Source organism: Anabrus simplex, chromosome 12 (genome assembly GCF_040414725.1).
Source record: "Anabrus simplex isolate iqAnaSimp1 chromosome 12, ASM4041472v1, whole genome shotgun sequence".
Taxonomy (NCBI): domain Eukaryota; kingdom Metazoa; phylum Arthropoda; class Insecta; order Orthoptera; family Tettigoniidae; genus Anabrus; species Anabrus simplex.
Genome location: NC_090276.1, coordinates 77,196,046 through 77,216,036, shown reverse-complemented (window position 1 = coordinate 77,216,036; position 19,991 = coordinate 77,196,046). Strand labels below are relative to the sequence as shown.

Here is a 19,991-nt window from a genome sequence, read left to right as displayed (position 1 = left end):
GAGACTTATGCTTTTGAAGAAAACACATATTATGTGTACCAAAGCCTGGATCTTCGGGAGGAAAAAAAAAAAAAAATCCTGCCACTTTAACAAGTAGGGTCTAGCCTACCCACACATCAGTCTAAAAAAGACAGAGATAGCACGAATTCCATATTACTGGGAGTCAGAGCTGTTCTCATGTCAGATGAGAAAGCTAATGACCTCTGACTATCGACGTAACTGACTAGGATCCATAAAGCCTTCACTGCAATTTCTACAAAATGCTCATATTCTGACTTTCACGGAATGAAGAAAGGCAAATCACATCAATATCTTTACCTGTTCTACATGAACTCAATATCTTTACCTGTTCTACATGAACTACGAACTAGATCCCTAAACACTGTCTGTGGTTCATGATAGTGTGATTAGTGTCATGTTGAAAGTTCTCGTACGATGGGAATTTACTTTGTTGGACGAGAGACTTCATTAATCACCTATCACTATGCTTCCGAATTAAGTGGTGGCGGATGAATGCCCAACGAAACGAGTTGATGATAGCCTTGGCAAACTTCTCCGTGAAGTCCGATCAATCGGTTCAAGACATGTGGAAAGATGCTGTGGAACAAATACATCAGGCGGCGACAAAAACGTTGGGAAAAACCATACCCGGACGAAAATATATTGATAAACAAACCTGGTGGTGGACAGACGAAGTCAAGCAAGCAATCAAGGAGAAAAAGATAGCCTACAAGACTTGGTGGAACTCACGTCTTGATACTGATCTTCAGCAATATCGCGACCTGAAATCTGCAGCAAAAAGAGCTGTAGCTGCAGCAAAGGACCATTATTACCAGTCACTATACGACCAGCTTGACACACCATCAGGAGAAAACAATATATATCGTCTTGCTAAGTCCCGTCACCGTTCAACTCAGGACATTGGACACGTAATGCACATCAAGGGAGCCGACGCCAAACTGCTACGAGATCAACAATCCATTCTCCAGCGTTGGGCAGATTACTTTAATAACATCAGCAACAAAGAATTTACGCATCCACCAATTTCTAGTCCTGATCCTATCGTAGGCCCTGTTCCCTCAATTACATCCGAGGAAGTAATGCTTGCCATTGGCAAAATGAAAAATGGAAAAGCAACTGGTCCAGATGACTTACCAGCGGAAATCTGGAAAATGCTCGGAAAGCCTGCTTCAGAGTTCCTTGTCTCACTCTTCAACCAAATCATCGCCGAGAAACAGCTTCCACACACGTGGACAACTAGCACAACAGTTCCAATCTGGAAGGGAAAAGGAGATGTGAGTGATTGCTCGACCTATCGCCCTATACGACTCCTCTGTCATACTTTCAAGATCTTTGAACGTGTACTTGACAGCAGACTCAGATGTATTGTCTCTGTAACACCAAACCAGTGTGGATTTGTTAAGGGATGCAGTACCATCGATGCAATCCATGCCACACGCCTCTTGATGGAAAAGCACAGAGAGAGACAGAAGAGTGTACACATGGCATTTCTAGACCTAGAAAAGGCTTTTGACCTTATCCCACACGAACTTATTTGGCGAGCTCTTCGCTGTCATGGCGTCCCTGAAGAGTATGTAAGCTGGGTGCAACTTCTGTATCGCAATTCCACTAGTGTTGTCCGAAGTCCTGCTGGAATCTCTCCGCCTTTCGATATCACTGTGGGTGTTCATCAAGGTTCTGCCCTTTCACCATTGCTATTCATCCTCTGCATGGATACGGCAACAGCTGACATACAGACTTCACATCCCTGGACCCTTCTTTATGCCGATGATGTGGTACTTGCACAAGAAACCCGTCCTGAACTCCAGCATCAGGTTCAAACGTGGAAGGACAGACTGGCTGAAAATGGACTGCACCTCAAATATCCAGAAGACAGAATACCTGGAATGTGGCCCCCAAACCAGAGGTACCATAAGTATCAGTGAAGAAGACCTGCAGAAGACCATGCAATTTAAGTACTTAGGATCCGTCGTCACCTCAAACTGTGACACCACTCCTGATACTCGGATGAGGGTAAATGCAGCTTGGCTCAAGTGGAGACAGGTCACTGGAGTCCTCTGTGAAAAAAAGATGCCTCAATATCTAAAGGCAAAAGTTTATAAGAGTGTGGTACGGCCAGCAGCGATCTATGGGACTGAATGTCGCCCCATGACGAAACAACAGGAGCAAATGTTGACAACCATGGAGATGAAGATGCTTCGATGGTCCATGGGGCTGACCCGATGTGACCACATAAGGAACACGGACGTCCGGCAAAGGTTTGGTGTCGCGCCCATCATAGACAAAGTGAGGGAAGCCCGTCTCCGCTGGTACGGCCACGTCATGAGAAAACAGGACGACTCAGTTGCCAAAACAGCGCTCCACATCAACCCAGAGGGAACAAGACCACGAGGAAGACCGGCAAAGAGATGGACTGATAACATCAGGGCAGACATGCACAGTGTTGGCTTAACACCAGAAGATGTCAACGACAGACAGAAATGGAGGAGATGTAGCAAAGCAGCAGACCCTGCAAGTCGGGATTAATGCTAAGAAAGAGAGACTATGCTTCTTAGATAAAAAAGGTAATCCACATAATGTTGTCCATTATTTTGCGATTTTACTTACAAGTAAATAGTTTTGTGTTTCAAGCCAAATTCATAACCTTTAGTAATTCTGAGTTTTGCAAAAAAGTGCCTCTAACCATGGGTAAGAGCCGAAGGACTGAGTACATGGTTCTGAGAGTTAGGGTACGTTTATGCTGCAGCCTGACTGCTGGCACATCGCCAAGCCTCGCTGCTCGATGTTAGGCGATGATGAAACAAAGCAAAGTATCTCAATCAGTGCTTTTACTCTGGAGCCCGGCTCATAGCTGCGTTGCTGGCTGCTATCCTTGCCACATCTATGGTCTCAAACACGTTTGATTTTCGAGCCTGGCCCATCGCCGGCGATCCTGTAACTTGGACTGTGATTGGTTCTTTCAAGGTCACTAGCTCTCCCACTCTTCCTCTCTTCGCACTCTATACACACATTCAGTGATCACTTTGCTATCTGAACCTGTCTTCGAACGCAATGTGATTTGGAATAAGCGGCATGAGGATCATCACAAGAGTTTCATATGAGATAAAAGGAGTGACGAGATGACGAGCGGCCAGTAGACCTTTTCCTACGTTTTATGAGGGAGAGTGGCTTGTTTTATCGTGTTTAAAAGTAAAGTTTCAATTTGTGTTTTAATTGGTTTATTGTTAACTAGTATTTTACTCTACAGGGCGAGTTGGCCGTGCACCTGTGAGCGTGCATCCTGGAGACAGTGGGTTCGAACCACACTGTCGGCGGCCCTGAAGATGGTTTTCTGTGGTTTCCCATTTTCACACGAGGAAAATGCTGGGGCTGTACCTTAATTAAGACCATGGCCGCTTTCTTCCTATTCAGAGGCCTCTCCTATCCCATCGTCGCCATAAGACCTATCTGTGTCGGTGCGACATAAAACAAATAGCAAAAAACCTATATTTTCTATTGACTATGTGTTTATCTTTGTGTATTTTTAATTGGAATTAAATATATTATTTTACTTCTATGTCAGTGCCTTATTCAATTTTATTACGTTTTACTCTTTTTAACTTTAGAAGAAAATAAGGCATTGCGAATTAGATCCACTACTTATTTTAAATTCATAATAATTTTCCTCATCATTATCATTTTTTTAATCCACGTCAATGAGTTAATTATAACTTTTAATCCATTTAGTCTCATCTCGTACCATTAGGGGCCGATGAAGTGAAATGTCGTATGGCTTTTAGTGCCGGGATATCCCAGGACAGATTTGGCTCGCCAGATGCAGATCTTTCTATTTGACTCCCGTAGACGACCTGCGCGTCGTGATGAGGATGAAATGATGATGAAGACAACACATACATCCAGCCCCCGTGCCATTGGAATTAACCAATAAGGTTAAAATTCTAGACCCGGCCGAATCGAACCCGGGACCCTCTGAACCGAAGGCCAGTACGCTGACCGTTCAGCCGAGTCGGACTAGGGGCCGATGACCTACATGTTAGCCCACTTTAAACAACAAGCATCATCATCATCAAACTATGGAATGACGTGGCAAAATATGAGGAATGATTACGTCAACTTTGTTCTTTTATTCTTGCCATTTTTTACTTCCTCTTAAAACAATAATCACCACCACCACCATCTTGCCATTTTGGGGACCTCTATCATTACAAGGAGGGGATTTATATAAAGTACCTCGTTTTTCATGGAAACACATTTTGTTAAGGAGACCTAACTAAAGTCAAAATGAGATACTCCATAACCCCTTATTTTACGTTATTCAAAAGTACACTATTAAATTACGAAATGAAGCATTTGTAGCTTCATTCTTCAATCAACTCCCGCAGTAGAAATGCATTAAAAAAGCCAGACGAAGTATTTTACACTTTTTATTTCACATTCAGTACACCAAATTATTGTAAGATACACTCGCCAACAGAACTGCGACTCACTCTTTAAAAAAATATCTGAATTTATTCTGCACTTCAGAAGCTTCAGCTGGAGCTGTGTTGTTTCTCCTCGATGGGGTAGCTCTTGGAAGTACGTCTTCGTAGTCTAAGTGTTCATGCCCTCTATATCTATAATCAAATTATGCAAAATAGAAACCGCCTTAACTATCAGTTCCTCTGTTTTGAATTTTCGACTACAGCTGAGAGCTGCCAGCAGCGTGTGCGCGGGGCTGCTGCAGGGTAAAAGCTCCATGGCGAGCAGCCAGGCTATAGTCAGCAGCGGGGTGCTAGGGCGAGCATCCATGAGCCAGCAGCGAAGCTGCAGCATAAACGTACCCTTAGTTGGGGTGGCCTATGCTGATGATTGTGCTGAAAGCCTGCAGTCTAATATCTTGGAACTTCAAAATAGGTGCAATGAATATGATATAAAAATTAGCCTTTCCAAGACTAAAATTATGCCGGTAGACAGAGAACTGAATGTCAGGTACGGAATACAAACAGCTAGATAATTTCAAGTATTTAGGATGTGTGTTTTTTTTTTTTTTTTACTTCGCACCAATACAGATACGTCTTATGGCGGCGATGGGATAGAGCTTGGAGTAGGAAGGAAGCGACCATGGCCTTAATTAAAGTACAGTCCCAGCCAGCATTTGTATGGTATGAAAATGGAAAAGAGGAGAGCCAACAGATAGTTTTGTCCAGGAGCGAAAGCTGGGTGGACTCAGGATATCTTATTCGTAAGTTAGAAGTAACAGACATAAAAGTAACGAGAATGATTGCTGGTTCACAAACAGTGGGAACAATGGCAAGAGGGTATTCGTAATGAAAAGATAAAGGCTAAGTTAGGAATGAACTCAATTAATGAGGAGGATAGGTCACCTAGAAGAATAATGGTCTCTGTCGTGGAGGGTAAGAGAAGTAGAGGGAGACCAAGACGATGATGGCTACACTCAATTTCTAATCTATAAAACAAACAAGGCCACAGAGTTAGTTACAAACAGACGCTTGCAGACTGAATGCTGAAAGGCATAACAGTCTATAATGAAGATATGTATCTATTTTAAATTTACAATTATTTCCAAACCAAATACCAAGAGCCCAAAAGGCCTTGGCCTATCAAGCAACCGCTGCTCAGCATGACTAATCCTCTTGGCTTTCTAGAATAGGGCCGCCATCTCATCGTTGTATAGCGCCTCCTAGACTGAGTGAACCAGCTCTGACATTCAGGTAAAAATTCCAGACCTGGTTGAGAATCTAATCCAGGGCCTCCGGGTAAAAGGCAGGCACGCTAAACCCTACACGACGGAGTGGGCTTACAATTACTGCAGTTTGATATATTCTACACAAGTTTTTAAGACTCATGAATTTTCAGCAGAAATGATACATAGAAGGGCTACAGTGAATTAAGATGAACTGAGAAAATTACAATGGGAATGAATGAAATACTGTAGTACTGGGCAGATCGCAAGAACCAAACAGTACAACCATCAAAGACAGTGAACGGGGAACAATGTGGCCAACAAACAATAATAATCCTGTAATAATAATAATAATAATAATAATAATAATAATAATAATAGAAATTCATTTGGATTTATTTCTTTTGTTTTACTTTAAAAGTTGTTTTTATTTTTGTGTACAGAATCTAGTGTAATTTGGAACTGTGCTCTGTTGGAGACAATATATTTGCCACCAGATTCCACCAGATTCACAGAATCTTTGAAACTGTGCTCTAAAATAATAACAAAATATTTTTAATATTTATAGCAGAATTGAGACACTGACCAGCAGACAAACGACACTCAAATTCTCTTGAAATGTCTAATTTAACAACAAATATAACACTTGATTAGCCTCCATCAACAGCCATAGGTTTGACCCTGAGGCATTTGTTTGTGCAGTCAAGAGACTAAAAAATGCCTCTATTTGCTGTGGAATGGAGAAAGTTTCTATTTTGCTGTAAAATGCTTAAGGACTAAATATTTCATTATAAATAATTGATATGGCTCATAATATTATGTCAATGAGAAACTTGTCCGAGCTGGTGCTGTCAGTCTCCATACTCCACCTTCGGTCTGGGAGGCGACGGCAGGTCTTCATATGCCTTCTTTATGATGGCTGCCCTGGCATCGGCGTCCCTGCCCCACTCCCGGGACTTCCTCTGGAAAGACAGAAATTATAGGTTTTCACCTGTCAACTAAGGCGATGGTTCCGACAACACCTTGGTTAACGACTTTAACACTGAACATCCATCCCATTGAAGTAAAAACAAAGCAGTATTTGCCTTCAGTACGAGACAAGAGATGTTTTCACATATTGCAGGTCCTGTTTCGGTATCCTCCTTCTGTCCATTCTCCCAACATTCACTTCTTAAAGGCAAACTGTGGTTTAAATTTTCAGGTAAATTAATGTTTATTTCATTCATTCATTCATTCATTCATTTATTTATTTAGCTTCCATAGATTGTACAATTACATATTTTGAAATATGCCAACAGTATAGGAGTTGTCAAGTGATTTCCTAATACTAACAATAATATATGCACAACAATGAACATTTTGAAAAAGAAGAACAGAAACACCACATACCTCAATGTTAGGACAGCACATCTTAATTTTTTTTAATAATATTAATAACCAATATTTACAAGACAAAATAAAAATATATTGGTGTGGTGTTAATAATGTGAACACAATCAATGTGACTAACATATTTTTAAGGCTATATACTAGATTACAAGTTAATAAGTAGACTACTCTTCAGGCCATGTTGCCATATGTTGATCTGTTGTCAATAGTATAGATTCCCAGACATACAATCTGGCCAAATATCTTGGAGAACTTCTTAAGCCATATACAGGTAGAGGCATGTTTTTTTTGCATTAATTTACGTACGATTTCACAAAAGTTGAGGGCTAAATTCATAGACAGCACTTATACATAAGTGTCCCTCATACACAGACTTAAGTGACTTACATTGCAGCAAGATGGAGGATAATGATTTTGTTCAATATGTTGGATTTCATTCACAGAATGCTTTCCGTGCACACTGAAGAGGTGGAAAATCCTGTTGAAATGTATTGTGACCAACAATTTAAAGAAGGTTGCGTTTTAGTAAAGTGACAGTTATGAATATTCTTGTCCCTTTGGTTGGAGAGTGAACATAACCTCTAGAGGACTCACTGTCTCACCATTAATGAAGATATTGTTTTGAAAGTTCATGCCACCTGTTAATTTCAGGTTATTATTACCATTATTTTGCTTAATTAATTGGAAACGTGTTACAAGTTGGTAAATTATCAAGAGTATAGGCCAATCTAATAGTAAAGAACAATACTGACTTATCAGAAAAATGAACATGTTGCAATACCACCATTTATTTCAAGATTGGTTTGTGCTAATTATATCAGGTTAGTCAACCACTCGTTCGTCGGATTAAATCAGAAGTTTTTGAAATCATGGCATCACACATCAAAACATACTATTTACATTTTATAGGGGAAGTAATTAGGCCTACTACAACGTAAGGACTGTGGATATATTTCTCAATTCGTTCAAAGCGTTGTAAGGTTAGATATTTTACATTTGGAGGAATATATTTGTACAGGTTTGAGTACTTATAAAAATATTATATTAAGAACAAAATTAGACTCTGGGCATTTTTGTAGTTTGCATTCTCCACAACAAGTTTTTCCCAAGTCGTTCATATTCTGCTGAGAAACTGCGTCGGTCTGCTTGTTCTGTATTATGTGCACATACTTCGACACAAGTTCTTGCAGGTGCCGTCTCAGCTCGCTGTTTTGTTATCCATTCTGATAACCAAAAATAAAATATAGACGATCTTTTAACCTCAAAAGATGGCAACAAATGTCGCACGATGTCCTTCGATAAACAGAACACAATAGATCATCCCACTATTCAGTAGCCAGAACTATACGATCCAGGAAGCATGGGCATAATATACAGCACTGCCACATCTCCAGAAAACTTACTATAAGTGATACCTTATTAGTTAAGGGTTCCACTTATGTATAAGTGCTGGCTATGAATTCGGCCCTAAACAACTTCTCGTGTTATTTTGCAAAATAGAACTTGGCCTGTTGCTTGAATTTCACTTTAATATTTTCCTAATATTCATAAAAAGCTTCATTAGTGTGATTTGCAAATTATTTATGTCAGTCATTCTGCTCTTACATAAAATAAATTTCATTGTGCTAAGCCCGTATTGTTATAAGTATCACTTTAGTAATCCTAATCACGTATTCCACCATCACAAGACGAGTCTTTATAAATAGACTACATAAAAATTGATACATGTTTCATCCCTAGCGGGACATCGTCAGTCGAAACATGCATAACAAACCTTATAAAAATTGTCACATGGATATTGCTATATATACACAGAGAAAAATATGTTCACTTTATAGATAAAAACAATGTATGACGTCTTGTCCTTAAAAAATCAAATGTGAGTGCAATTTTGTGATAAAAATCTTGAGGAGTGTCATAACTAATTGTTGTATGTCCGGCGCTCCCTTTCTCGCTCCACCAGCCAGCTGCAAGCGCGCCTGTGTATCATTCTGCTAGCTTCGACGCGCAGCCCTCAGTGCGCGTGCCTGACCATCGAGTGTACTATAAATAGGAGCTCCCTGCCTGCTCACTCGCCCACTTGCCCGGTGTCCAGCTCCAGAATACACCCTACGTCGAGCACGGAGGCTACTCCTCTTGAAAATGTGCTTCGACCAGGTGGACTGAATTTCTGGCAGTACGAGGTCTCACCTCTGGTCACCGCTCCCTTACCTGTTTCCGCTGCCTATGTTCCGTAATTCTTTTACAAGCCATTTTCATTCCGTAATTTATGCAAGCTCCCTTAGTTTCGCTAGGTGGAATTTCTTCAATCAATTGAACTTGCTTTTTAGGAATTCAGGCACTTCAACAAACAAGGACTCTCAAAGACATTTATGTTAGTGTGCCAGATAGTTCTCGACTATCAACGTGTCAATTCACAAAGACTATCTTTTCAAGATAGAGGTGTATCTAAAGACTGTAAACCTGTACATATTGTATAAAGACAGACTTTTCTCAAGATTCAATATTCCTTTTTGCTTCAAAATAAATTTCAGTTATTTGTGTAAATATCATAAAGTGAAGCAAATAAAAGTTGTGTTTGTAAATTTCAACCTTGGTTACAACACAACTCTATGGCGACGAGGTAAAAACGCAGCAACCTACAATTCTTCGACCCCAGTTGCCAACTCTATGGCGACGAGGTAAAAACGCACCAACCTACAATTCTTCGACTCCAGTTGCCAACTCTATAGCGACGAGGTAAAAAAGCAGCAAACTACACGTCATCAGCCCCAATCGCCAACTCTATAGCGACGAGGTACACACGACACTACAATTCAACAGGCCCAGTTGTCAACTATACGGCGACGTGCTAAACAACCACGACACTCCAACCAGTTCTGACACACAGCTTACCTTACTCTTTCTTGCACGCATCTCGCAATGGCTACTGCGGAACAACTCGCTACGGTCTTCCAAGCCTTACAGCAGCAACAACAACAGTTTATGCAACAACAACAGGCAGCATTACTTCAGGCTATTCAAGCTCTTTCTGTCTCTACACAGCCATCAGCTATTCCTCCGTTCTCTGCTTTTGATCCGGCTAAGGAAGAATGGTCAGTTTATTTAGCCCGTTTACAACAGCATTTCATCTGCCATTCTGTCACAGATGATCAACGCCGCCGCGCACTATTTCTTAGTTCGGTTGGCAATGCTACGTGTGAATTACTACGTAAATTAAGTCCGGAAGAACACTTATCTGAGGTACCTTTCACGCAGCTCTTGGCCCGTCTCACGGAACACTATGCCAAAGCTCCTCACATAGTGGCTGCTCGCTATAAATTTTTTCAGAGCAGAAAGCAACCCCATCAGACACATACTGAATGGATAACTGAATTGCGTGGTCTAGCTAAACCCTGCCAGTTCATCTGCTCCAAGGACGGTTGTGGTTCATCCTACACTGATTCTCTCATTCGGGACATGATAATTTTACATACTCCTGAAGACAAAATACGTTTTGACGCTGTCAAGCAGAGTAACCCTTCTTTAGAAGACGTCCAACGTATTGCTACGGTTTATGAGCTTACTACCAAGACTGCCGCAGCCATAGCTTCTCCACACGAAGTTGCACAAGTCTCGCCTCAGGCCCGCAAGTCCTCTACTACAGTGCACCGTACGGATAAGGCGCTCTCCACCAAGCATTCTCGCCAGGTTCCCTCTCGTAATGCTACACGGAAGCCCAATTCTAAAAGCACCTCGAAACTCCTGCCTTCCTGCCGAGGTTGTTTCAAGCATCATGAACGTCGTGACTGTCGTTTTTTCAAAGCTACTTGTGAACGATGTAATAAACTTGGACACATTAAGACTGTCTGTCAAAGTTCGCTCCGCCCTGCTAAGACTACTGCAGCACGCCGGAAGCATATACAGCCCCGCCAAGACATGGAAGTTGATCAGATCAATCTTATTCTTCCCACAAAGGATTCTCACAAAATCATCATTCCTCTCTCATTCTCTGATCGATCTGTCGATTTTCAATTAGACACTGGATCACCTGTCTCTATTATTAACCTGACTACCTACCACGACTTAGGTTCACCTTCATGCTCTCCAGCTGACATCCAGCTCGTGACATTTAACAAGAAGAAAATTGACATCAAAGGTCAAATCAAGCTTCAGGCTAGTTATAAAGGAATTCAGAAGGCCATTCCTCTTCTCGTAGTTAACAACTACACTGCATCAAACATTATGGGCATGGATCTATTTAACTTATTTGGTTTCCAGATACATGACAACATTAACGTCGTATCTACATTGCATCCTACTTCTGACGTTACCGCTCTCCTAGCGCAGTTTCCTGAAGTCTTCGACTCTCAGCTCGGAACAGCAAAAGACTATACAGCTCACATACAGCTGAAATCCGGAGCTAAGCCTCGCTTCCTCAAAGCCCGTCCAGTACCCATAGCACTTCAAGACCAGGTCACGAAAGAATTAGAAAGATGGATACAAACTGGAATTGTTGTACCAGTTACTTCTAGTCAATGGGCTACTCCACTCGTGATAATCAAGAAACCTGATGGTAATGTTCGACTTTGTGGCGATTTTCGATCTACAGTCTACGCACAACTCGACACAGATATCTTTCCTATTCCACGTCCAGAAGACTTATTCCGTCGTCTCTCTGGTGGACAATTCTTCTCTCGAGTTGATCTTAAAGAAGCATATCTCCAGCTACTTTTAGACGAAGAATCTAAGAAATTTCTCACACTCAACACTCCTCTCGGACTGCTCCAGCTCCAGCGGCTCCCATTCGGTGTTTCATCCTCAGCGGCTATTTTTCAGCGCTATTTGGCTCAACTCACCGCCTCCATTCCCGGTTGTGCTAACTACCTGGATGATATTATTGTTACCGGAAAAGATCATCAGGAACATCTAACCAATCTCCGCCTTCTTCTCCAGAAATTGAAAGACAATGGACTACGAGCGAATCTCGCTAAATGTACCTTCTTTCAGCCTCAAGTTCACTACCTAGGACATATACTGATAAGAATGGAATTCGTCCTAGTACACAGAATGTCTCAGCGATAGTAAACATGCCAGCACCTCAGAACCTCAAGCAGCTTCAGTCCTTCATAGGCAAAGCGAACTATTATAATAAGTTCATTCCACGCTTCGCTACAGTGGCAGCTCCATTAAACGCTCTACGTAAAAAAGGTGTTAAGTTTCAGTGGACTCCGCAATGCCAACAGGCATGGAAAACAATCAACAACGCCTTAATTCAAGCTATACAACTCACTCATTTTCAGCCCGACAAGATCATCACGCTAGCTACTGACGCTTCAGACTATGGTGTCGGTGCCGTTCTCTCCCAGAAGGATCGTCATGGACAAGAACGCCCCATCGCCTTCGCTTCGAAAACACTTAATGACCATCAACGTCGATACTCACAGATAGAGAAAGAAGCTTTAGCCATCATCTTTGGTATTCGCCGTTTCAATGAATATCTCTATGGCAACCATTTCCTGATCATTACCGATCATAAGCCTCTCGTACACTTATTCCATCCTGGTAATAAGATCCCAGAGAATTCCCTCAGAAAGCTTCAAAGATGGTCCATGTTCCTTTCTGATTATTCCTATCAGATTGTATATCGAGCCACATCCCAGCATTGTAATGCTGATGCCCTCTCCCGCTTACCCGTTGGTCCTGATACTGCCTTTGATTCTCAAGAATCTGAATGTCTTCAGTTGGACATAGAACTTGAAGATACTGTATCCAGTTTTCCTATTGATGCTACCTGCATAGCTAAAGCTACGGATAAGGACAGTACACTTGCTACTGTACGTACTTACATCCGCAACGGTTGGCCTCTTCAGAGCACACTTCCTGCCCACCTGGCACCTTATCATCGTATGCAGCATCGTCTCACGACTCGTGCCGGAGTTGTATTACTAGAAGCAGGCACCATCTTCCGAGTGGTTATCCCACTTAGCCTACAGAAACAAGTTCTCGAATTATTACACCAAAGCCATTGGGGTATCTCCAGAACAAAGCAACTCGCCCGTCAACACTGCTACTGGCCCGGTATTGATGCCGCCATCGAAAAGCTAATACGTCATTGTGAGCAATGTCAAACGAATCAGAACGCCCCGTCTTCTGATCTTGCTTCATTGCCTCCTGCTACTACTCCATGGGAACGAGTTCACATCGATTTCGCAGGTCCTTTCCTCAATTCCATGTGGTTAATAGTCATTGATTCACTGTCAAACTTTCCATATGTCGTGGATATGCATTCGACTACTACCCCCGAAGCTACCATTCGTGCTCTCCAGAAAATCTTTACTACAGAAGGCTTACCACAAGTACTCATTTCGGACAACGGACCTCAATTTACAGCTACAGCTTTTCAGAACTTTTGTACACATAATGGCATTCGTCATATCCTAGCACCACCTTTTCACCCTCAATCTAATGGTGAAGCTGAACGCTTCGTACAAACATTTAAAAGAAGTATGAAGAAAGCTGTCTCTTCAGGCTTAACTAAAGACCAAGCCTTGCTCCAACTCTTAAACAACTACAGAACTCTACCCGGCGCTGATAATATCACTCCTGCACAGAAGCTCCATGGACGACCTCACAGAACTTTACTTTCTCTGTTACAGCCTCTTCCGGCCCAGCATAAGACCTCACCAACGAAGTTCTCCCTCAACGACAAGGTCTACACCAGGACATTCAAATCCAACCCACTTTGGATACCTGGAGTCATCTGCAGATCTTTGGGTCATCGTCTATACGAGATACAGACTACGGAGAAACGTATCTGCCGCCATCAAGATCAGATACGTCTGCGCTACCGCCCCTGTCCAGCTATTGATGCTATTGCTAAACCAGATAAATCTATTGCTGAACGCGCTTTAGATCATTTAATAACAATGGGTTCCTTTCAGGACGAGACAGCGCCACTCCGCCCAGTTCCAGCTCCGGACAATACAACCGAGACTTCAGCAGCTCCGCCCCAGCATCGCAGTCGCCGCCAGCGCCGCCGCCGTTTCACGCCGTACCGGCATATTTAGGAGGGGAGGGTGTTGTATGTCCGGCGCTCCCTTTCTCGCTCCACCAGCCAGCTGCAAGCGCGCCTGTGTATCATTCTGCTAGCTTCGACGCGCAGCCCTCAGTGCGCGTGCCTGACCATCGAGTGTACTATAAATAGGAGCTCCCTGCCTGCTCACTCGCCCACTTGCCCGATGTCCAGCTCCAGAATACACCCTACGTCGAGCACGGAGGCTACTCCTCTTGAAAATGTGCTTCGACCAGGTGGACTGAATTTCTGGCAGTACGAGGTCTCACCTCTGGTCACCGCTCCCTTACCTGTTTCCGCTGCCTATGTTCCGTAATTCTTTTACAAGCCATTTTCATTCCCTAATTTATGCAAGCTCCCTTAGTTTCGCTAGGTGGAATTTCTTCAATCAATTGAACTTGCTTTTTAGGAATTCAGGCACTTCAACAAACAAGGACTCTCAAAGACATTTATGTTAGTGTGCCAGATAGTTCTCGACTATCAACGTGTCAATTCACAAAGACTATCTTTTCAAGATAGAGGTGTATCTAAAGACTGTAAACCTGTACATATTGTATAAAGACAGACTTTTCTCAAGATTCAATATTCCTTTTTGCTTCAAAATAAATTTCAGTTATTTGTGTAAATATCATAAAGTGAAGCAAATAAAAGTTGTGTTTGTAAATTTCAACCTTGGTTACAACACTAATGTTGTTGAAAAACAGGGCCGTAACCTTGGAGGAACCAGGTTAATTCATACGGGACAGGACAGCAGGGGATTACTTACGCAGTATGCAGTCCTGGTCAAATGTTCCATCTATAAATTGAATGTTCCACATTTTTATAAAGTGTGTTATTCATGTCCCGCTAGGTAGTCTAGTCATTCTGGTTTTCGAGCCTTATTGTGGGATTACAGCTCGTCGAATCGACCCGGCCTCTTCGTGTCAACTACAACAACCATCAGTTAGAAGTAATGGTGTGAAAACCACCTTGATTGACAGTGAACCTACCTTCAGATACTTGAACTCCAGCACTCTACTGCTGCCTGCTTGATGGTCCAGGGGTTTCTTCTTGCACTTCGGTGACCGCTCTCCCAGAATTGTTTCCAGGATCCTCGAAACCTGCCACAGTAAGAAAGTAAACTGTCAATAAATATCGATATGAATAGGTCAGGCACAATGATAAGTCAGCGGGGGAGAGGAGACACCATCACCTTTTTTAAATTTTAATGCTTTTTTTTGGGGGCCCTACTTGCACCATTAGTTATGAACCTGCGTGTATTTGTAAACTGCGGAAGTGTAATGTGTTGAATGTGAGGGAAGGAACATTAAGGACGACACAAACGCCCAGTCCCCAGGCCAGGGATATTAATCATTTACAATTAAAAACCCCTGACCCAGCCGGGAATTGAACCCAGGGCCACCGGGTGACAGGCAGACGCATTGCCCCCTACAGCGTGGGGCCAAGGTGGATGAAAACTATGGTAACAGAAGAGACACACAAAAAGAAGAAAAAAAAATTGAGCAGTTGATTTTTTTAAATTTTTTTTTCCCTAGTTGCTATGATAATGTATGTATGCAATGTATGTGTGTATGTATGTATGTATGTTGCTAGTTGCTTTACGTCGCACCGACACAGATAAATCTTATGGCGACGAAACAGTTGATTGAAACTGAAACTAGGACACACTACCTTATATTCTGAAGACCGGTCTGGAACTACACAGGGAACAACCTTCTTGGGCTGCAGATACTTGACGATATCCACCAGCTCGCTGAACGACGAGTGGGACGAGTAAACTATCTGATGGAAGTGGTCTTTCGAGCGAGACAATTCCTACGGGAGAGAAAATATTCTTTGTGAAGACGGAAGTGTGGATAAAAGCAACACATCAGATACACAGATAGATTTTCAAATGTGCTGTTTTGGTCCTCAGTGTACACCCTCCAAACCACCCTATCATGTCTTAACCTCCCACATCATTGATTCAGTATCTGTTCATCTACCTTCTGTAACACCACATTTCATTCTACATTAGTTATTGTCCAGGTTTCACTTCCATACAAAGCCACGCTCCAAAAAGAAATCCACAATTGTAACCCTTCAAGCAAGCAACTCAAAGTTGAAAACAAGAGCTATAGGTAAATAAAATATAATAAAATATGAGAATATATTCTTTATTTATTCCTAAAAATTACAACCCTTTTCTTAATAATCGTTATCCAGTCGATTATATTAGCAGTTTGCCTTTTTCTACCACTACGAGCACTAAAGAGAGTCAATGCAGAGCTTCACTTAAGCCCTTATACGAGGGTTGGAACTTTAATAGTGGCAACTATTTAATTACAGCTGATACAAAAGAGATTCATGTTACCAAGTTTTACTGCCCTTCAGAGTAGTCACCAGCGATCTAGAAGTCTTAGAAAACATTTCGCAGTGCGTGTTGTATTGATATTTTGAATGGAGCGGTCTACTGCCTGACGAATCTCTGGAACACTTCTGAATCAAATGCAATTGAAAGTGCTAGAGGTCGTACAGCACAACAGTGTCATCAAGGTCTTCAAGAGCCTTGCTGGGAAAAAGCCTTCAACGACTTTCTTCATGCCCAGGCGTTCCTTCAGAATGTGAAGCACAGTCGCATGCGCTATTCCCGTGTTTCGGGCCAGCTCACGAATCATATGGCATCGATCAGTGCCCCGAAAAACGGCACGAGCATGCACTTCTTCTTCACTGACACTAAGATGTCCGGATGGACGCACGTCTGCAAAATTTTGGTGTCCCTTGAAGGCTCTTACCCACCGTGCCACTGTTTTGTAAAGCAATGCAGATTCCTCGCAAGCCTCTTGAAGACCTTGATGACACTGTCGTGCTGTATGACCTCTTTCACGTTCAACTGCAGTCACTTCAGAACTGTTCCAGAGATTAGTCATTCAAACTATCAACACAACAAGTTCAGCTAAAGGTATCGTACGACTTCCACATCCCTGGTAACGGGTTGTAAACAATGCTGGTGACTACTTTTGAAGGGCAGTAAAACTTGGTAACATGTATCTCTTTTGTATCAGTTGTTATTAAATAGTTGCCACTATATAAGTTCCAAGCCTCGTAACTACATTTGGTGTGGACATTTTTCAAAAATCAAAAAATGCCTGAGGGTATTGAACCAAGAACACATTACAGAAATAATTATGTAATTAAGTTGATTTGTCTAGGATTTGAATAAAACAGAAAACGAGTGATTTTACGCTGTTTTTCTAGAACCGCAGTTAGGCCGGAAATAATTTTTAACATTTGTTTTTTAGTTTGATAGATTCACAATTTGAAATCTTTCCAGGCCCTTCAACTTTCGGCACAATTGAGGAAATTGCTTAATTTTACGTTTCTTGTAGTGTGGAGACTCGTACTTCGTTCGCTAAGAAATGCCTTCAACATTAATAAAGTGTTTTATTGCACACACAAGGGCTACGACTGCAAAGGTAGTGGCAAAAACATCTAATACACAAACCTATGTTTCTTAAGACCTTCTTTGCTTGGTTGTGTTAGTGTACATTTTTATGTCCTCCTTACTTCTGGCACCGGGCGGTTGGGGGTGCGCAGCTATGAGCTCACATCCAGGAGATAGTGGGTTCGAATCCCGTCGGCAGCCCTGAAGATGGTTTTCCGTGCGTTAAATGCAGTCACGTGAACTATAATTACAATTACACATTTTACCAGTCAGTGGTGGTGCGCAAAGATATTTGCGATTACACGTGAACTACGGCGACGTTACTACCAAATACATCCAAACACCGCTGGACATCCATGGGAGAATGAAGACTGGGTATGGGGCAGCATGTCTGTCGAAAACCACCTTTGTGGAATGGTGCACCAAGTTCCGTGCGGGCCACGTTTTGACATAAGACGCCGGTCGCAAAGATCGCCAAGCAGAAGATACGCCAACTCAAGTGGGAGACCCTCGAGCACCTGCCCTCAAGTCCTGAACTCTCCCCATGCAATTATCATGCCTTCGGTCCCCTCAAAAAGACCTTGAAGGGTCGACGCATCCTGTCGGGCGAGGATGGGCAGCAGGCAGTTAGGACTTCTTCATGCAGCAAGAAGCGGTGTTTCACCACGTGGGGATCTTCAATCTGGTGCATCGGTGCGATACGTGCTTCAATGCTAACAGCGATTTTGCCTGATTCATATTTCGATTCAGGACTATAAGGCCATCGAACGGAAACTTACTTTTGAATTGCCCTTTATACATGGCCTCTTTCTCATTAATTATTAATTAATTAATTATTGTCCCATTAACCTGGCACCTGTGCTAAATGAATCTTTGAACAATCGTTTGCCACTTTTTTACAGAAAGTTTCCGAGGCAACAATAACACTAGTATTCACTGCATGCTGAAACAACATTAACAAGAACACCAGAATAATCTCTTCTCAAACATGACATACCAGTTTATAACAGTTTGAAGTTTGTGGGGGAGACTGTCCATTAGCATAAGAAAACAAGTGATACAAAATCAATGACTGTTAGCTACATTCTGCTCGGTCTCTGCCAGTAAACGTTTCAAAATAATCAGAGCAATACTGCAGTCGCACCTGAATCACATCCATCTGCCGCATAATGTGACACTTAACCCAAGCAGTACCAATTGGGGGGGGGGGGGGGTAATTTTATTTATTTATTGACGTTAGCAGTGGCGAATGCCCTGCATTTTGATTTTTTAAACTTTCATTGTAATGGGTAATTTTATTTATTTATTGACGTTAGCAGTGGCGAATGCCCTGCATTTTGATTTTTTAAACTTTCATTGTAATATATATTTCCTATGCATCCTGAAAGAGAAGTAATTGTCCATAATGAATTCTGTCATCATACCATTCAATTGGTTTTTCATTTTTTATCATTTGTAAAAGCTAGTACCATTCTTTTGTTGGTGGGCACAGAACAGCCACTCCCCCCGTCATTCAGAACACTAGCATACCTGCCAACTTCCCAACTTTCAAAAAGAGTTATCCGGAAGATCCTAAAGCGGAATTTTTTTTAACAACATGCGCATGCGTCGCAAAGTCTTGAGACATAATGAAAAAGGACGGCAAGAGGGGAGATTACAAACAATACTAATACAAGTCAAATAATGTTATGATCACCCCTGAAATTAAATACGTATACAAAGTTACATCTTGAAGAGTGTATCTGTTTCCACTTAACACTGGGAACACTTTCCATGATCGTATAAAACAAGGAAATTAAGCAAACATGCCTCCATAAAAGACTGCTAATATCATTGTCTTAGTCGATCTTATGACGAACACCACTAAAAATACTAAATCGATTACAAATTCGTCACACAATTCCACAAGTTTCAGAACTACCGCCAATGTTACACCCACACACAAACAAAGCCTTTCACAGCTGCTATGAAGCACGACACAGTTACTAAAGTTGTTATATCACAGAACACCAATATATGACTGCTATATATTAATTCACAGCCTGCTACTTTTCACAGATTTCCTTTCTTCAAAATCACAACTTGCTACTAGTTTGGGAACATCTCAGTGAATGAAGTAGCAGTTGAGGTCAAACAGGTGACAAAAGCTCGGTAATAATCAATGTGATTATCGATACATTTACCGGTTGAATTTCAAACACTGCATCTCGTATTACCAGCTACTATCGAAAGTCAAACAAATCCGACTTGACAGCAGGAAGCGAAACCAAGCGCGGATATTCAAAATCCGTACAATAACGTTGTTCATCCGTACAATCGTAAAACACACTCAAAATCTGCACATTTTACGGAAAAACCAGAATACTTAGCAGGTATGCGCTAGTCATTGTTTCCGGTTCTGTTCATAGACTGTGCTGCCT

The 19,991-nt window shown here is 41.9% G+C and overlaps 1 protein-coding gene across 3 annotated transcripts in view; it reads right to left on the bottom strand.

Annotated features, from left to right (window-relative positions):
• Window positions 1-3,343: 3,343 nt before the first annotated feature.
• The window catches only part of LOC136884344 (protein artemis), a 47,429-nt gene continuing 30,781 nt past the window's right edge, over window positions 3,344-19,991 (bottom strand). For 2 of the 3 annotated variants that reach the window (XM_067156455.2, XM_067156457.2), the window contains exons 6-8: window positions 15,819-15,962; window positions 15,137-15,247; window positions 3,344-6,666 (exon numbers count right to left, since the gene is read on the bottom strand). In XM_067156455.2, the coding sequence (XP_067012556.2) occupies window positions 6,556-6,666; window positions 15,137-15,247; window positions 15,819-15,962 (366 nt within the window). In that variant the 3' untranslated portion in view covers window positions 3,344-6,555. The remainder of the gene's footprint in view (window positions 6,667-15,136; window positions 15,248-15,818; window positions 15,963-19,991) is intronic. The other variant, XM_067156458.2, reaches the window with a different exon arrangement.